Source organism: Ranitomeya imitator, chromosome 5, assembly GCF_032444005.1.
Source record: "Ranitomeya imitator isolate aRanImi1 chromosome 5, aRanImi1.pri, whole genome shotgun sequence".
Classification (NCBI taxonomy): domain Eukaryota; kingdom Metazoa; phylum Chordata; class Amphibia; order Anura; family Dendrobatidae; genus Ranitomeya; species Ranitomeya imitator.
In genome coordinates, this window is record NC_091286.1 from 155,973,032 (window position 1) to 155,993,383 (window position 20,352).

At 44.5% G+C, this 20,352-nt stretch overlaps 1 protein-coding gene across 2 annotated transcripts in view; it reads right to left on the reverse strand.

Moving 5' to 3' along the window:
- The window catches only part of SMYD3 (SET and MYND domain containing 3), a 1,365,594-nt gene that overhangs the window by 25,958 nt on the left and 1,319,284 nt on the right, over window positions 1–20,352 (reverse strand). Inside the window, exon 11 of one of the 2 annotated variants that reach the window (XM_069769233.1) lies at window positions 18,832–18,940. The exons of the other annotated variant lie outside the window; for it this stretch is intronic. Within the exon in view, the coding sequence (XP_069625334.1) occupies window positions 18,832–18,940 (109 nt within the window). The remainder of the gene's footprint in view (window positions 1–18,831; window positions 18,941–20,352) is intronic. 2 annotated transcript variants of the gene reach the window in all.

The following is a 20,352-nucleotide window of genomic DNA, read 5'->3' on the forward strand; positions in this document are numbered from 1 at the left end:
TGTAATTACACGATCCTTTGTGAAAACTAAAAAAAAAAACACCCTGTCTGTTTCCCATCCACACTGAAATAGGGAATATGACTGCATAAAAATCACAAGAGCACATAAAAGAATGCAGATTGATTACCACAATATTGGATCATGATAGCGAAAACAATTAGCTAGAACTGCACTACACACATATGGCAGAAATCAGAAGACAGCTCTTTTGCTACTTTGTATTTCATCCCAGACTGATTAAAATGAATGAGTTCTGATGTGACTCACACAGCAAATGACTTTGCGCAGTTTTTTGCATAATGAGAACATGCAGTGGAATGGGCACATGGTCTGTTACAGGGAAGGGGAATTGTGAACTAAATGAGACACTGGTGTTCCATTACTCTATTTATATGTGTTCAGTTTAGCTATTCCTCTAATTTTCTGAGAGATTTTATAAGGAAATCCAGACAGATCATCAAAAGATGTATTCCTCTTTGTCTGAGATTTTTAGGAACATGCAATGAATAGTTGTTTGGTTGGTTTTAATAACACTTTACTATATGTGCTGAATGTACTAGATTGTCTGGGAGTTCACATTCGTGGATAACTAGTATGGACTTTACATCTATACAAATATGACACAATAAAATGTCAACATTCTGTGACATTCTGTGAGGGCAGCACGGTGGCGCAATGGTTAGCACTGCAGCCTTGCAGCGCTGGGGTCCTGGGTTCTAATCCCACCCAGGACAACATCTGCAAAGAGTTTGTATGTTCTCTCCGTGTTTGCGTGGGTTTCCTCCGGGCACTCCGGTTTCCTCCCACATTCCAAAGACATACTGATAGGGATTCTAGATTGTGAGCCCCATTGGGGACAGTGATGATATTGTGTGCAAAACTGTAAAGCGCTGCGGAATATGTTAGCGCTATATAAAAATAAAGATTATTATCATTATTATTATAAAGGAACCATGCACCTGTGTCAGTAGAGATTTGTAACTGCTGTCGACATTTGAATTTTTTTAGAGTTTTTAAAAAAAATATAACAAGAGCGATCCGTGACGTTGCAGCGTCCTGGCTAGCGATATCGTTCAGTTTGACAGGCAGCAGCGATCAGCTGTGCCATCGTTGGTCGGCGCAGAAAGTCCAGAACTTTATTTTGTCGCTGGACCTCCCGCAGACATCGCTGAATCGGCGTGTGTGATGCCAATTCAGCGATGTCTTCACTGGTAACCAGGGTAAACATCGGGTTACTAAGCGCAGGGCCGCGCTTAGTAACCCGATGTTTACCCTGGTTACCAGTGTAAATGTAAAAAAAAAAAAAACACTACATACTTACATTCCGGTGTCTGTCCTCTCCGGCGCTCTGCTTCTCTGCACTGTGTAAGCGCAGCGGCCGGAAAGCACAGCGGTGACGTCACCGCTGTGCTCTGCTTTCCAGCCGGCGCTTAGTGCAGAGAAGCAGAGTGCCGGAGAGGACAGACGCCGGAATGTAAGTATGTAGTGTTTTTTTTTTTTACGTTTACGCTGGTAACCAGGGTAAACATCGGGTTACTAAGCGTGGACCTGCGCTTAGTAACCCGATGTTTACCCTGGTTACTAGGGGACTTCGGCATCGTTGGTCGCTGGAGAGCGGTCTGTGTGACAGCTCTCCAGCGACCACACAGCGACGCTGCAGCGATCGGGATCGTTGTCTAGATCGCTGCAGCGTCGCTTAATGTGACGGTACCTTTACTCTTTAAGTCTCCGAATGTGAGCAAGAATGTTTCCAATCGCCCTTAGCAAGCTGATGTCTTTAAACGCAGTAATTTTAATTTTGTAGCTGCAGGTTAGTGCTGATGGGGAGACTGTTGAGCAGATGCCATTGAGTTAATTGTTAGTTTGTCAATACACAAAATGGGGCTACTGTTGGGGTCACCAGATAGCATGGGAGGCATTATATTGTGTATAGGAGAGCTAAGGGGGACTTACGTGTGGGGACATCATACAGTGTGGGGGACTACTGTGGGTACCATAATAAAGTGTGAGGGTTTTATAATTTTAATAGTTGGGCTTTGGGGCAATTATACTGTGTGAGGACAGTCTCACACGTCCAGATAATTATCCGTGTCCGTGTGTCCGTGAGCTCACGTAGGCCATCCGTGTGGCACACATGCGGCACACGTGTGCCGCCCGTGTACCGACTGGGTACCACACGGAATGTGCAGGAGACAGCGCTACAGATAAGCGCTGTCCCCTGCATCTGGTGCTGAAGCCACCATTCATATCTTCTCTCCAGCAGCGTTCGCTGGCGAGAAGATATGAAAAATCCTTTTTTTTTTGTTTTTCGTGTTTAAAATAAAGATCCCTGAAACCACCCCCCTCCTACCCCCTGTGCGCCCGCCCGCTGTTAATAAAATACTCACCCGGCTCCCTCGCAGCGTCCTGTCCTCGCCGCTAGGGTTGAGCGACTTTTGTTTTTATAGGATCGGGTCGGATTTCATGAAACCCGACTTTTTCAAAAGTTGGGTCGAGTGAAATCGGCCGATCCTATAGAAAAGTCGGGGTCGGGGTCGGCCGAAACACGAAACCCAATGCAGTGCATTGGGTTTCTAATGGTTCCCACTGTCTGAAGGAGAGGAAACTCTCCTTCGGGCCCTGGGATCCATATTAATGTGTAAAATAAAGAATCAAAATAAAAAATATTGAAATACTTACTCTCGGACGCGCCCTGGTTGTAACCGGGAGCCTTCCTTCCTAAGAATGAGTGCCTGAAGGGCCTTCGATGACGTCGCGGCTTGTGATTGGTCGCGTGAGCGGTCACATGGGCGTTACGCGACCAATCACAAGCCGCGACGTCATCTAAGGTCCTTCAAGCGCTGACCACATCGTGGTGTTTGGAGGCATTATAATGTAAGTACTACCATTGGTGCCATCATACAGTGTGGGGGCATTACACCTTTTAAAATGGGCCATGGGGCATTATTCTGTGTATAGGAAGACATTGAGGGCTATCATATTGTGCATGAGAAGTAAGGACATTAGACTATGTGGGGACTTTGGGGCTCATCATAGTGTGTATAGGGAAGCTGTGGGCCCATCATAATGTGTATAGGAGAGCTGCGGGTCTATTATCTTGTGCATAGGAGAGCTGTGAACTCTTCATACTGTGTATAGGTGAGCTACAGGGACATCATAATGTGTATAAGGGAGATCTGTGGGAATCACACTGTGCATAAGGCAGCAGTGAGGGCATCATACTGTGTATAGGGTACCTGGACATGCAAGGACTTGTGACATTATTACTGTACATAAGGGTGACTCAGGAGACATTATTATTACTGTATATGTGTGAACTCAGGGGACATAATTAGTGTACATGGAGGGACATCATTAAATGGTAGGTGGAAACTTAAAGAAAATTTGTCAATAGGAACAACCCTTTTAAGCAGTCTGTATGGTCATGTAGGACATATGAAGCTGAATAACAATGCTTTGATATCTGAGATCCAATGTCTCATTCCACAGTATCCACATCATTTTAAATATGTAAATTAGCTGTTAAGATCTATAGGCGGACATAGATCTCCCTGAGAATCTGCTTCCAGAGTTTATTTAAAATTAAATGAAAAGGGCGTTACCAGGGCGAGATATGTAATGACTGATAATGTGACAGTCACATGCTCTCCTGATCTATACGTCTCACACTGGTAGCATCGCCTTTTATTTAAAATAAACTCTGGAGGCAGATTCTCTTCCAGATCAGTGTCAGGCCAATGGAGCTTAACTGCTCATTTACATATTAAGAATAGTATGGATTTCTTGGGAATAAAACATCAGTAAGCGGATATCACAGTAGAGAGGAGGTAACAGTTTACAGGAACATAGCTGTGACACAGTTTGAGTTGAAGTTGATCACATGGGTTTTATTCAAGTTTCTTTTCATGACACAGAATCACTTCTCTTCATGCAATGCTTCATCAACATATATGAAAGTCTCTTCACAGATAACGTCTCTTCATAGATAACCTCTCTTCATACACAGTGTCTTATCCATGTACGGACTGGGACTGAAATTCAGCCCTGGCATTTGAAACCACATAGGCCCATGCTGTCCTCGTCTCCCAAGCACCAGATGGAATATAGTACTAATATTACCCAGGATGGAGAAAAGCAAGATTTACTACAAGACCAATATTTCTAATGATGCCTGTGACCTGCTAGGATACGTGACAGAGTCAGCAACTTTGTGTTCCTTCACAACTCTTAACAGTATGGGTGTATTGAGAACACCGATTCTGTTAATAACATAGCAGACACAGCAGCCCATGACCAGACAGGCCCTTCTGCCATTTGCCAGAATTGCCAGATGGCCAGTCCGGCCTTGGTCTTACCTAAGCAGAATGTGCCTTGCTCATACAGTGAGGTGGGGTGAGGGAGGATGATTCCGGTGCTGTAGTTCTCTCACTTCTGTCTTGAGGTAGTAAAGGTGATCCTGGCTGCCCTGAGTCCTTCTATAATTACAGCAATCACTTCCCAGGAAGAACTGGTCTGTACAGCTTGTCTGATTTCAGTCTGACAGGACTCTCTAGCACACATCTTACTTGTGGATGTCCATGACACAATAACAACTTCTCCAGTATCCTCTGGTGTTGAGCTAACCATTCCCTGTCTGCTATAACCATTTTAACCAATATAGCTGCTGGATGATTCTAAACCAACAGTGCAGCTTCTATCTATCACACCTATCTGCAGGTTAATAGCGTTTGAGGACTTGACAGGTACCCTTTAAGATTTAATCACGACCTTTTTAATCTGTACACAATCACATAATGCAACCTGTATGTGGCCAACTGCAACTCATGAATCTGACAGAAAAATAATTTGCATCAATTTGAACACCAAACTACCAAACTTTGAATAAGTAATGTGTGAGCCTCCTGTGCCTGGTGTCTCATTTGTAGAAGGTTTCTACTAACTAAAATGGAGCTAAAGCACTAGATACCAACCAGCGAAGGTGTGGAAAACATACGATGACACTACCTGATGATTTATATTATATATTGTATAAAGTTGCTGAAGAATATAATAGTGTGCAAATATTTACATTCTTCTTAATGAAATTTTATGTTTTGAATGTGTAAACCAGTTTCAGGGGAACTACACAGGTCTTTTTTGTGTATACAGTAATTGACAAATATGTCTTGCAGAAATTGCCTAACCAGAGTCTTTTTAATGGTCATTATAATTGGTGTCATCTTTTCAGTGCTAATAAAAAAATTAAAAAAAATAAAAGTAATTAAAGTAGTAGTTGCTGTTTATTAAAAAGAGAGAAACTAGTGCAATTACCCTGCGTAATCACTAAGAAGCCATCGCTGCATGAGAATGGAATAATGATGCACTATAATGCGCAAATATGATCCATAAGACATTTTCTTCTCCTTTCTCATCATAATTTAATGGACATTGGTTATACACACTGGTAAATAAACTAGCTGTAGTTGTTTTCGATATTATACGTTAGAAGTAGTGATGAGCAAACGGATGTTTAAAAGTCCAGTTCGGAACTCGAACTTGACCTGAAATTGACTCCGAACCCCATTCGAGTCAATGGGGCCCCAAACTTTAATGCTTGTAAAATGGCTGTAAAATGATCAGAGTGTTAGAGGGCTGCAAAAGGAAGCAGAATGGGAGTAAGAGCAGGACAAGTGCCCTGCAAAGAAATGTGGATAGGAAAATGACTTAAAGGGGTTCTGTCAGCATAGCAATAATGGTAAAATAGGAAGTAAATGAATAACAAACATTTTAAGGCCATGTTCACACAGTGCGTTTTTTACCGCGGAACCGCGGCGGTTTTGCCGCTGCGGTTCCGCAGCTGTTTTCCATGCAGGGTACAGTACACTGTACCCTATGGAAAACAGGACACACTGTGCACATGGTCCGGAAATTGTAAAAAAAAAGCCGCGCTGAATAGCTCCCGGAAAAAAGAAGGAGCATGTCAATTCTTCTTCCTGAACCGCAGCGGTTCTGCACCCATAGACCTCCATTGTGAGGTCAAAATCGCAGTAAAACCCGCAGATCAAAAATATATCTGCGGGTTTTACTGCGATTTGATGTGCAGAACCGCTGCAGCAGGAAGTGCGGGGGAGCGGGCGGAAGTGCGTGGGCGGAGTGTGGCTGCCCCCCCGTGCTCCGATCCCGCCCCCCCGTGCTCCGATGCCCCCCCCCCGTGCTCCGATGCCCCCCCCAGTGCTCCGATGCCCCCCCCGTGCCCTAATCTCCCCCCCTTATACTTACCCGGCGTCCCGGTGTCCGTCCGGCCGTCTTCTCCCTGGGCGCCGCCATCTTGCAAAATGGCGGGCGCATGCGCAGTGCGCCCGCCGAATCTGCCGGCCGGCAGATTCGCTCCAAAGTGCATTTTGATCACTGAGATATAACCTATCTCAGTGATCAAAATAAAAAAATAGTAAATGACACCCCCCCCCACTTTGTCACCCCCATTGGTAGGGACAATAAAAAAATTAAGAATTTTTTTTTTTTTTTTTCACTAAGGTTAGAATAGGGTTAGGGGTAGGGTTAGGGGTAGGGTTAGGGGTAGGGGTAGGGGTAGGGTTAGGGGTAGGGTTAGGGGTAGGGTTAGGGGTAGGGGTAGGGGTAGGGTTAGGGGTAGGGGTAGGGGTAGGGTTAGGGGTAGGGGTAGGGTTAGGGTTAGGGTTAGGGGTAGGGTTAGGGGTAGGGTTAGGGGTAGGGTTAGGGGTAGGGTTAGGGGTAGGGTTAGGGTTAGGGGTAGGGTTAGGGTTAGGGTTAGGGGTAGGGTTAGGGGTAGGGTTAGGGGTAGGGTTAGGGTATTTTCAGCCATTTTAGCCCTAAAAAGCTTCCTAGGAAACACACAGTAAAAAAAGGATAAAAAAACGCATCAAAAAACGCATCAAAAAACGCATCAAAAACGCATCAAAAAAGGACAAAAAAAGGACCTGCGTTTTCTGCCAAGAGCTGCAGTTTTTTAAAAAAACTGTCCTGAAAAAAAAAGGATGGAAATCCTGAACGTGTGAACATACCCTAACAGTACCCTCACAAAGACTGATGCATGCTACCGCCAGCCCAGTTAACAATTTCACCCACAGAGAATGGGGCAGAGGACCCCTACATTAGCAGCCTACACACTTCACCCACAGGGTGGGGCACAGTACCCCTACAAAATCTTATAAAAAAAAATCACCCATAGAGCTTAGGGCAGAGTACCTCCACAGAATCTTCTTAAAAATATCACCCACAGGGCATGGGCCAGAGTACCCCCACAGAAGCAGCTTACAAATTTCACCCACAGAGCATAGGCCAGAGTACCCCCACAGAAGCAGCTTACAAATTTCACCAACAGAGCATAGGCCACAGAAGCAGCTTACAAATTTTACCCTCAGAACATGAGGCAAAGTACTTCTACAGCATCTTATAAAAAATTCACACACAGAGCATGGGCCAAAGTACCCCCTCAGAACATAGGGCAGAGAACCCCCATAAAAATTTCACCCACAGAACATGTTTTCACATTTCCCCCACAACTCCAAAATTTCCCCTCCAGTAGCATACAAGCAGGAGCTGACAAAAAGCTGGTACTATGATCTTGGATTTAGCTGACGAGGCTTGCTACTGGTAGCCCAGGTAAAAATTTCATCCAAAGATCAAAGGGCAGAGTACTCCCATAGAATTGTATTAAAAATGTCACCCACAGAACATGTAGTACATGGGGATGTGTGGACACATGCTCTTCCACTTTGTTGTTGTAACGCTGGCTTCTGCTAATACGAACCCTATTACATGGTGGTGTTGTATGTTGTGGTGTGCTCATAAATGTTTGCCACATTTCAGCCATGCTAATCCTGCCTTTCGAGGTGCTGGTGGTACCCCAGCTGTGTTGGCGACTTCCGTTTTAGCCTCTGCCTTGTTCTTCCACAAGAGCCACTGCTGTCAGATGGGAAAGCCATCAACAGTTTCTCTACAAGAGTCTGCTTGTAATCAAGAATTTGGTACTCCCGCACCAGTGACAAAAGTAATGATGGTACATTGTCCTTGCAGTGGGGATCCAGCAAGGTGGCCACCCAATCATCTACATTGGTAACTGCAGCATGTATTGGCTTATGTATGCCAAGCTGCCCAGAGGCAACGACAAGCTGTCCTCGGTGGGAGGTGTATCGTCTTCGTACTCTGTATCCCCCAGACATGTAAGCTGATCTGAGTGCCACCCTGCTCTGAATGCAGTAATTCCTCCTCCTCATCATCCTCCCAAACTGTCCCTTAGATGTACACTTGGGTCCCTGGCCGCTGTATGGACAATAATCTACCTTGCAAGATGTGTAGATGAAAAGCCTGATAACTGTGTGAATTGGCCCTGCGCTTCTTCCTCCTGTGCAACTACTGCATGCATCATGTCCTGAATTGTTTTTTCCAGCAGGTATATAATTGGTATAGTAACACTGATGATGGCATCATCAATGTTGGCACAAGACGGCACTCACTTCCCACATGGAGGGCCAATCATGGGTGGTGAATTGGTGTTGTTCCTCTGAGCAACTCAGCAGTGTATTTGGCAGCTGAAACTCCAATATTTCCTGCTGCTGCTCTCACAGTCTCTCCAGTTTATGCAAGGTGGAGTTCCACCTTGTTGGTATGTCGTATATCAGCCGGTGAGCGGGAAGACAGAAGTGACCCCTGCAGCGCACACAGGCAAGCAGCAGCAGAGTGCGAATTCAGAAAGGGCGTACACACTGCCCACACTTTCAGCAGCGGATCTGACATGTGACGGTAGTTTTTCAGAAAGCTACAGTTAGGGCCAGAAATATTTGGACAGTGACACAATTTTCGCGAGTTGGGCTCTGCATGCCACCACATTGGATTTGAAATGAAACCCCTACAAGAGAATTCAAGTGCAGATTGTAACGTTTAATTTGAAGGGTTGAACAAAAATATCTGATAGAAAATGTAGGAATTGTACACATTTCTTTACAAACACTCCACATTTTAGGAGGTCAAAAGTAATTGGACAAATAAACATAACCCAAACAAAATATTTTTATTTTCAATATTTTGTTGCAAATCCTTTGGAGGCAATCACTGCCTTAAGTCTGGAACCCATGGACATCACCAAACGCTGGGTTTCCTCCTTCTTAATGCTTTGCCAGGCCTTTACAGCCGCAGCCTTCAGGTCTTGCTTGTTTGTGGGTCTTTCCGTCTTAAGTCTGGATTTGAGCAAGTGAAATGCATGCTCAATTGGGTTTAGATCTGGAGATTGACTTGGCCATTGCAGAATGTTCCACTTTTTGGCACTCATGAACTCCTGGGTAGCTTTGGATGTATGCTTGGGGTCATTGTCCATCTGTACTATGAAGCGCCGTCCAATCAACTTTGCAGCATTTGGCTGAATCTGGGCTGAAAGTATATCCCGGTACACTTCAGAATTCATCCGGCTACTCTTGTCTGCTCTTATGTCATCAATAAACACAAGTGACCCAGTGCCATTGAAAGCCATGCATGCCCATGCCATCACGTTGCCTCCACCATGTTTTACAGAGGATGTGGTGTGCTTTGCATCATGTGCCGTTCCCTTTCTTCTCCAAACTTTTTTCTTCCCATCATTCTGGTACAGGTTGATCTTTGTCTCATCTGTCCATAGAATACTTTTCCAGAACTGAGCTGGCTTCTTGAGGTGTTTTTCTGCAAATTTAACTCTGGCCTGTCTAGATGTGAACCCTTTGTATTTACTGTCATGGAGTCTTCTCTTTACTGTTGACTTAGAGACAGATACACCTACTTCACTGAGAGTGTTCTGGACTTCAGTTGATGTTGTGAACGGGTTCTTCTTCACCAAATTAAGTATGCGGCGATCATCCACCACTGTTGTCATCCGTGGACGCCCAGACCTTTTTGAGTTCCCAAGCTCACCAGTCAATTCCTTTTTTCTCAGAATGTACCCAACTGTTGATTTTGCTACTCCAAGCATGTTTGCTATCTCTCTGATGGATTTTTTCTTTTTTTTCAGCCTCAGGATGTTCTGCTTCACCTCAATTGAGAGTTCCTTTGACCGCATGTTGTCTGCTCACAGCAACAGCTTCCAAATGCAAAACCACACACCTGGAATCCACCCCTGACCTTTTAACTACTTCATTGATTACAGGTTAACGAGGGAGACGCCTTCAGAGGTAATTGCAGCCCTTAGAGTCCATTGTCCAATTACTTTTGGTCCCTTGAAAAAGAGGACGCTATGCATTACAGAGCTATGATTCCTAAACCCTTTCTCCGATTTGGATGTGGAAACTATCATATTGCAGCTGGGAGTGTGCACTTTCAGCCCATATTATATATATAATTGTATTTCTGAACATGTTTTTGTAAACAGCTAAAATAACAAAACTTGTGTCACTGTCCAAATATTTCTGGCCCTAACTGTATGCACCGTCAAGTTCAGCAAATGCCCCAGGCAAGGGATGTGCTTCAAACCAGCAAGGCCAGAGCTGCTACGAGATTTCAGTCATTATCGCACACCACCAGGCTGTGCTTGAGGCTCACCGACACCAACCTCTCATCTGTCTACGATTTGATCCCAGTCCACAGCTCCTGCATTTGGGGCCCAAACAGATGAGTTTCAGAACAGCCTGCTGCCATTTTCCCTCTGTCTGTGCTGAAGTTGTTGGTGCAGGTCTTACTGTGATCGGATGAGGAGGCGGTTAAGAATGCGGATTAGGAGGGAACCTGAACAGATAAACGTCCAGAAATCTTCGGTGTTGGTTGGACATGGGCTACAACACCTTCTGCCTCTGTTCCAGCCCACAATTACATTTACCCAGTGGGCAGTTTGGGAGATATAACATCCCTGGCCGTGCTTAGTGATCCACGTATCGGTGGTTATGTGCATTTTGCTACTGATTATGAGTCGCCCATCAGGGCCGTGGGGTACTCGGTACCGGGTCCGGTTGCAATTAAAGGGGTGGTCACGATGGCAGTGACCCAGTCCGTGGCCCTGGGTGCCCAAGTAAAAGGGACGGTCTTTAAAGGGGTTGCGGAAATAATAAAAGTTTGTGACACCACCTGTGGTTCTCGGTCAGAGGTGACCGACGCTGCTTAAAGGGGTCCTCTGGGGGCGATGGTGTTGCAGCAAAGATGGTGTCACTTCCCACAAGTGAAGCGGTATCCCCAGGGCTCCTGGTGCGCTTGGCAGGGATGTGAATGCTGGCAAATAAATGGAGGACACAGGGTTGCAATCTTTACCTGGTTTACTGGTGTTTAGCCGCCTCAGTCCAGGGTACCGGCAACATGTAAAGATGGAACCAGGCAGCCCAAAGACAGGTGGAAATCCCCTTCACAGGTCAGTTTGGGAGCCTTCCACTATGCGCTGGTCTGTGGCCCCTTGCTGCCTGTAGCTCTCTAACAAGGCCCTCTTTCTTCCCCTGTCCAGGGACAGTACCTGCATTGTAGGTAACTTGAGCCATCTCTTTGGGGTCTCTATCCACGGTGACTCCGGGCTCTGATTGCTGCTGTACCTCAGGTATTTTGTGGGTAAGTCTCTTTTAGTTTCCTGCCCTCCGGATCTGCCGTGGAACCTGTGGTTCCTCAAGACCTCGGGTTCCCGGTGCCCGGTTTCAGCTTAGAGAGGCCCAGTAGCAGTCCTCCTCTAGCTCCTACGTCCTTCTGTGCTCCTTCACTGTCTGCTACCAACTGTCAACTGTCACTGTCTAGCAACTGTCTAGCAACTGACTCCTCCTCCCGACCAGAGAGAGCAGCTCCCCTCAAGTCGGGTGTAGAGCTCCCCCTTCTAGCCCGGAGTCAGAACAGTGTAGTATGTGCAGAATACCTGTCAAAGGGATCCCTCCTGTCTCCAGGCATGGCATTACCCTCCCCGACAGGAAGGCAATACCACTGTGGTACCTGAACTCCTGGGGTGCCACAATTGCATTGCACAGTGCATTCCTGATTTGGTCTGCAAAATGGTTGTGCAGGGCAGGGATGGCCCGCCTGGAAAAGTAGTGGCGGCTGGGAAAAACGTACTCTGGGAAAGCCATCGCCATCAGTTTTTTTAAGCTGTTCATCTCCACCAGCTGGAATGGTAGCATTTCAAAGGCCAGTAATTTGGAAATGCTGTCATCCAGGTCCATGGCTTATGGTTATCTACGGGGGTATCTCCTCTTTCACTCAAGGGTTTGGGGAATGTAAAGCTGAACCCTTCCATAGGACAGAGTGGAGATGCTCCGTAACACTGGTGGTGGTGGCGGTGATGCTGTCACATCTTCTTGCAGGGAGGCAGGAGGCCCTGTTGATTATGAGCGGGAGGAAGAGGTCGAGACCACAGCAGAAGAGGGAGCAGGAGGAGGCTCAGATCTGTTAAGCATTTTAAGGTGTGTGCTCCACTGCACCTCGTATTTGGAATTCAGATGCCTTGTCATACAGGTGGTGCTGCTCAAGTTCAGAACATTTATGCCTTGCTTCAGGGTCTGATGACACAGCATGCAAACTACCTATTGCTTGTCAGCAGCACATTCCCTGAAAAAATGCCATGCCAAGGAGCTATTTTGAGCTGGCTTTGGTGTGCTCATTTCAGAGGCGCTGTGGGCAGTAGCAGCTGACATACTGGCTAGGGGCTGCCCTCTGAACTTTTGCACATTGCTCCCTCTTTTGCTGTGCTGCTGTGGCAGCATGGCCACCTCCACTTTCTTCAAACTGGGCATGTCCCTAGGATGGCCTCCGCTCCATGTGAGCTCTCAGACCTCATCATCCCCAGCATCATCTTCCACCGACTCCTCAACCCTGCCATTCTTGCCAGTCTGCAACATAAGGAAAGGCTCTGCAGGTGACAATGTCCTATCTCCTGTGTGCATCAGAGGAAGGAGTTGTATTTGGGCACGTAGGAGGTACAGAATGACCACGACCTCTCCCTACATCATCTACACCACCACCATGGAGACTATGTCCCTGTCCCTTATTTGATGCTCTTTCAATTTTTGGAAGTGTTTTATCTAAATACTTGCAAAGAGATGATGGAAGAGTAGATTTATTTATTTTCAACCCTACTAGAAAACACACAGTGGTCCTGTCAAATTACTTTGGCCTATAAATGGCAATGAGATGGCTGATGCCAATTATTTATTTACAACACTACTAGAAAATACAGCGGTCCTGAAAAACTATGTTTTTGGCCTATAAGGTTACGCACCCATGATCAGGATTAGCAGCGTTCAAAATGCTGCAATGTACAGTACAAGCACTGTGGATGGGATTTAAAGAAATTCCATGTTCACTGTGCTTCTATTTGATGCTGCGTAAACTCACCCATAGCACCGGTTTACAAGGCGCAGCATATCAATTTCTGTTGTGAGACTACAATAGATATGTATTGGATGTGGTAAATCCTCATTGTTCAGTGAATACATGCAGATTTATCTGTGTGATTAGAATGCAGCGCTCTCCTGATCATGGGAATGTACCCTTAATGGCAATGAGATGCCAATTATTTATTTCCAAGACTACTAGAAAACACACAGCGGCTTAAAGGCACAGTACTCTCACAAGTGGGGTGGACGGGGACAGAGTACACAGAGCGGCTTAAAAGCACAGTACTCTCACAGGTGGGGTGGAGGGGGACAGAGTACACTGAGCGGCTTAAAGGCACACTACTCCCACAGGTGGAGGTGCAGATTATACACAGTGGCTTTTTGTCATACTACTCCCACAGGTGGGGAGGAAAAATATACACAGCAGCTTAAAGGCACAATAGTCTCACAGGTAGAGCTGCAGAGTACACACAGTGGCTTAAAGGAACAGTACTCTCACAGGCAGGGGGTGCAGAGTACACACAGCGGCTTAAAACCACATTACTCTCACAGGCTGGATTGCAGAGTACAACTAGCGTCTTTTGGCACAGAACTCCCACAGATATGGGTTGCAGAGTACACATAGTGGCTTTTTGGCACAGTATCCCTAAAGACATGAGCTGCCGATTACACACAGCGGCTTTTAGCACAGTACTCCCACAGATATGGGTTGCAGAGTTCACACAGTAGCTTTTATGCAGAGTGCACATTCAGATGAATCTGTCCCTCATTCCAGCTGCATCCTATTCCTACACTAATGAGAGCATAATGACGGCGGCACTCGTGATCCGGGCTATATACAGGCTGGATCACGTGGTGTGCTGGCCAGTCATAGCCATGCCAATGTAGCAGTGCATAAACTACACAACTTTATTGAAAAACAGAGGATTATATGATGGAAAATAATAATAGTTACTGTATTGTAACAGTAATCATAGATACAAAGGGAGATATCTGGAGCATGTCATACAAGCTGCGCTCCAGGCAGCTATGACAATGCAAAGTTCAATACAAACAGTATAAAGAATTTATACAGACTTCTCTCTTCTAACTTCCTACCTGGCTTCTGATAATCGTGCCACGCTGCTACAGCGTCCTAGCTAAAGAAGCCTGCTCTACACCCTAACACAGTTGAACACCGCTTTCTCACTCACAGTACTGTAGCTTACAATAAAAGTCTGGTATCTGCTGTGTGAACCTGGATGTAGCTGAGCTGAGTCTTTTGTGTTGAGCTCTTCCTTCAGGACTACTGATCCATCTTCTCCAGGATCTGGGCAAGTCTCCTTCCCACTTTCAATGTTGAGAGATTACTGGTACCGCATTGTTTTCGCTCTCAGGTTACAGGTGCCTCAGGAGAACTACCTGGATCTGCGATGCAACTCTTTCCTTCTGACATGGTCCTGGTGATCGATTCTGCAGTAACCGGGCATTATCTTCTCCCTTGAAGCAGTTAGTTAATTTACCAGTCTCTCATTGTTAGGACACAGTTATCATCCTGCCTGTCTCTCACAGACAACGAGGCTCCCTCTCTACTTCCTTACCCAACATACTTCCTGCTTCTTGCCCAAAACTAGCAAGCTGAAGAGGAGAAGGAACTAGTCCAAGTGCACACAGATTAGAGGGGACTATTGTCTCTTAAATTCACAGTGTCATTCAGTTCTTAGTAGGGGCTGACCCCCTGCACCAATACACATAGCCAAACACAGCTATGCCGGAAGTGCCCACAGTCTAGAAGTTTGCTGGCTGCGCTGCGAACCCAAACAGGAAACCGGATGTACATTAAAAAGTCCGTGTTCAGGGTTCGGTAAGAGACACTATGTGTCCGGCATGGACGTCAAACTTTACAGTTCTTGTTCACTTATCCCTAGTTTCAAGATATTAGTATCAACAAAGATGCTCTGGTAATAGCATGAGGGACATTGAAAGGATGCTGATCCTACAGAGTTTTAACTCTAAAATGTGCTGAAGAGTGAGTATTTCTGTATGCACAGCACAATTATATGTCACTAGATGGTGGCCCGATTCTAACGCATCGGGTATTCTAGAATATGCATGTCCACGTAGTATATAGCACAACCACGTAGTATATTGCCCAGCCACGAAGTATATTGCCCAGCCATGTAGTACATTGCCCAGTCACGTAGTATATTGCCCAATCATGTAGTATATTGCCCAGCCACGTACTATATTGCCCAGTGACATACTATATTGCCCAGCTATGTAGTATATTGCCCAGTAACCTAGTATATTGCCCAGTGACGTAGTATATTGCCCAGTAACCTAGTATATTGCCCAGTGACGTAGTATATTGCCTAGCCAAGTAGTATATTGCCCATTCACATAGTATATTGCCCAGTCACGTAGTATATCGCCCAGCCACATAGTATATTGCCCAGCCACATAGTATATTGCCCAGTAACATAGTATATTGCCCAGTCACGTAGTATATTGCACAGCCCACGTAGTATAAAACACAGCCCATGTAGTATATTGCACAGCCCATGTAGTATATTGCCCAACCCACGTAGTATACAGCAATGTGGCATCATATCCCTGTTAAAAAAAAGAATTAAAATAAAAAATAGTTATATACTCACCTTACGGAGCCCCCGGATCCAAGCGAAGCGGTTACCGACGCTGAGTCCTCGCGCGTTCCGGTCTGAAGAGTGCATTGCGGTCTCGCGAGATGATGACGTAGCGGTCTCGTGAGACCGCTATGTCATCATCTCGCGAGATCGCAGCATGGACCGGTTACCGGAGCGTCGCGAGCGGGAAAGGCCTGTTGTGGATCCGAGGGGCCGACGGACGGTGAGTATATAACGATTTTTTAGTTTTTTTATTATTTTTAACAGTAGATCTTTTTACTATTGATGCCGCATAGGCAGCATCAATAGTAAAACGTTGGTCACACAGAGTTAATAGCAGCGTTAACCGAGTGCGTTACACCGCGGCATAGCGCAGTCGGTTAATGCTGCCATTAACTCTGTGTGAGCGGTGACCAGAGGGGAGTATGGAGGGGGCACTGACTGGGGGGAGGAAGGAGCGGCCATGTTGCCGCCGGACTGTGCCCGTCGCTGATTGGTCGTGGCTGTTTTGCCACGACCAATCAGCGACTTGGATTTCAATGATAGACAGAGGCCGCGACCAATGAATATCCGTGACAGACAGAAGGACAGACAGAAAGACGGAAGTGACAATTATAGATTATGTGACCAACAGCTCTTCCGTCCTATCTCCAGAAACACCAGTGTTATTCTAGATTTATAAGGCACAAATGTTAATTCCTTGTTGTTTTCCTTAAGAAACCTTGCTTTGTCACGATCTCCTATTATATGTTTTCTTGGCAGGGGATATTGTTCTTTTTTGTTAATAGAATTGATTTTGGACATTATTACAGTGCTTTAATAAAGAAAATTAAATTTGAAAAAAATTACAATATTTCAGAAAATATATTTCAGTAACAAAGTGAATAGTAGGCATTTTTCATGAAGTATTCTCCTTTTCAGCATTTTTACTATGAAAGTTATACAGCCTAGCCCACACAATAGAAAAAATGGTTCATCTTGATTGTTGATATTTTGCATATAAAATAAGATGTAGATGTACGATATGAATAGTATTGAGTAATACTTTAAAAATCATTGAATAAACTGTTCAATCCCCTTCTGCTGGATTCCTGTAACTTAAGGGTCTAATAAAGCAGTCCCCACATCATTAAATAATAATCTACTCTGAATCCCCATGGTATTAGAGACATCCATTTAGTAGCATGTTGGACTTCCATTTGAATCACAGCAAATTTTTGTGATACATTGCAGATTGGTTTTTAAATCATTCTGCTGGACTATTGAACAGGAAAGCTGTTTGCAGTTAACACAAATTAAAAGGAGGTACTGACATGCTTTGACCAGACTGTTCTACTTTGTCTACAGGATTAAGATCTGGAGACCAGGCCAGAAAATCAAGATAAACTTGCGGTTTGTAGCACCAATCCATGACTACCACCATCGTGCTTTGTCCTGCTGTAAGTGTCCTTCTGCCATAGGGGGCTTTCACATTGTGTTTAGGCACCTGTTCAGTGGCTCATGTCGAGGCTTATATCAGAATCCCCCACAAAACAGGATTCGTGTTGATTTTGCCGTAGACCATAGTGGTGGCGATAGAGCGAACGTGTGCTTCGACGTGTATCATTTCTGGGCATCTATGCCTACTGGAGGTAATAAGCCCCCATTGTCCACACATTCATCCACAGTTATCACTGAACCAGCGGTGTGTGAGAAAATATTCCCCACTCGTTACTCCACCTCTACCAGCCTGAACTGTTGATACTTCACAGGAAGGTTTTTTTCAATTCATGCTACTTATACCAAATTATTTATAATTAAAATTTATCTGACCAGATAATGTTTTTCAACTGCTCAGTAATCTAATTTTTGCGCGTTTTTTCTCACTGGAGTTTTGCTCTACTCTTTCTCTTAACAATTGCTCTTAAACTGGTCACCTTTTATTAAATCCCCCCTGATCCCTTTTGCAATTCAGTTGTTTATGACCACAGGATTCCATTTCACCGGATCACACCATTCTCTGTATACTCTTGACAATATGAGAAATCAGAGTCTGTTCTCTCACTGATCACACTACATTTTCCTGCACACAACATCAACCGCTAGATGGGTTTGTGACTGACTACAGGCTTAAAGGATTGTTCCACTACAATGATATTGATGAACATTCCTTACGATAGTTCATCAATATCAGATCAGTGGAGATATGTCACCAATCAGATGTTCTGAGCACCAGTAACAGCCAAATATTGCTTACGTGACTATCAGATGATCTGCAGTATATGGTAGCAGCTACTAAACAGTTGATAGAGATATGCTGCACTTGACTGAGCTGACTGAGGGAGATGCAGATCCACTTCTATTCAAATGAATTGGAGTAGATCTACAATACCCTACTGCAGCCATTAAAAAGTTGCCAAAGCTGTGCTGTTAAGTTCTTCAGCTGGCAGCATAGGGCACTAAGCAACAATGTTGTGGTTTCCGGATTTCAAACCCTCATCGATCTGATATTAACCTATCCTTATGACAGGTCATCAATATCATTGGAGTAGAACCTCGGTGGCAATGAGTAATGTGCCATATCTCATTTACAATGTTGGCACCTTTCTCTGTGACAGAGAAATCTCTACGTTCCCTTTTGAATACAGGACCAAACTCTGCTAATTCCGTACCTCCTAAAGTGGCTGATTCACAGATTCATATTTAATGACATCATCTATGTTTCCTGTGGCAAAAAAGCTGAGATGGGATGCAGAGAACACACAATCTATGTCTTTTATGCATTTTCTAGTATCGGATCACTGACAACAGTGATGTTCTGCATGGTTATGTCAGTTCTCAACACTGAAGTCTTCAATCAAAACAACAAAATGCCTAGTGTGTGCCTCAAATTATAATAAAAAAGACAGTTAACTGAAAATAGTTTGTTAGAAGTGGAACATTGTACTGACCTGCATGAGAGTAGTCATAGCGTCAGGAAGGATGCCCAGATGTAGCTGGAGCTTGCCCACTTTCATAATCTGGATAGCCCGTACCGGATGGTAATTTGAATAATACAAGCTGAAAACAAATTTAAAAAAATAATAATTTTTCGTTTCCTAAAAAATTAAATTTACTTTGAAAAACAGCATGCAGAAATGGTTAGGATACATAAATCAGGTAATTAATGGAAAAGATAATATGACGGTTTTGTGCTGAATGTGTAGCACTTAGCAGTTAAATCAAATAGGGAATTGATCGCAGGAATAATATACGCACCAATAAGGGTATGTGCATACAATGTTTTTTTCAGACAGATTCCAGTTTTTAAATTGCTTTAAAAAGCACTTTCTAAAAGGTAAAAGAAATGAGCATATGCATTTGTATGAAAAAACGACTTGCTATTCATATGTTGTCTGTTGAGCGTCTTTTAACCATTTTAGGTTTCCAAAGATACCTATCGGTAAAAGAAGTAATGTGATCGTTCATCCATCTCTATACTTTATTGCAAATGTCAAAGGATGGCTTGGAAGATGCTCGGAAAATGGTCCGGACTCTTTTTGAGCATCTTGTCAAAATTGTTGCTTCAAAAAGAACTATGGGTTTCTTTATCGTTGAATGGAGTTAAAGAAACATGTTGAAAACCCAAATAGAAAAGATTACCAAAAATGCTAGTAAAGAGACCACAAAGCACAGGCAGTCAAAAAGCGCTCAGAAAATGACAATAAAAATGCTAAAAAAGATGCTTCAAGGTAAAAAAAAAAAAAAGTTGGCATTACCTGGAGCATCATCTTCTTGAAAAACTTGGTGGGCTATTTTCGACAATTCTACTGAGGGCTCATCCTCCTACTTTCTTGACAGCGATTGACTTTAGTAGATTGCACTGTACATGCTGATAATGCGCATTCAGACACTTGCACATGAACAAACAATTATCATATATGAGTATAACTGAGAAATGTATAATAATTACAGGTCCCACTGCTTGGGCTAAAACAAATCTAAAGAACAGAGGTCCAGTGAACCCTGTTTAATTGGAGCGTTGATAAAGATCGCTGTTGCGATCGAAACATGTCGCTTGCTGTCCCTGTGTGCACACAAGGTGCGGTCTTGGAGCATGTCTACTGTCATGTTTTAATTATTGGAATAAAATTTTGAAGATTTTTGCCCAAGGAGCTGGAACAAAGACCCTTTTTTTTCTGTTGCATATTGTCTCATCAGGAAGGAGTTGCCGTGCACCTGGAATGTGTTGAGCTGGCTTCATTTTCCTTTTGTACCTCACACATATGCTACTGTGTAGGGAGATAGACTGGACCTCGGGTGCCTGCATGCCAGGTCCAGAACCAGAAAGGCTGCATCCTCTGTTCCCGGGGTACAGCTTTGAGGATGTGGACCTTCCCCTGAAGCCGGAGGGAAGTCTCAGTGGGAGGAACTTTCCTGCAGACCCAGAGAGACGGGGAGAGCTAGAAAAGGGCGCGCAGCTAGTGAAGAAA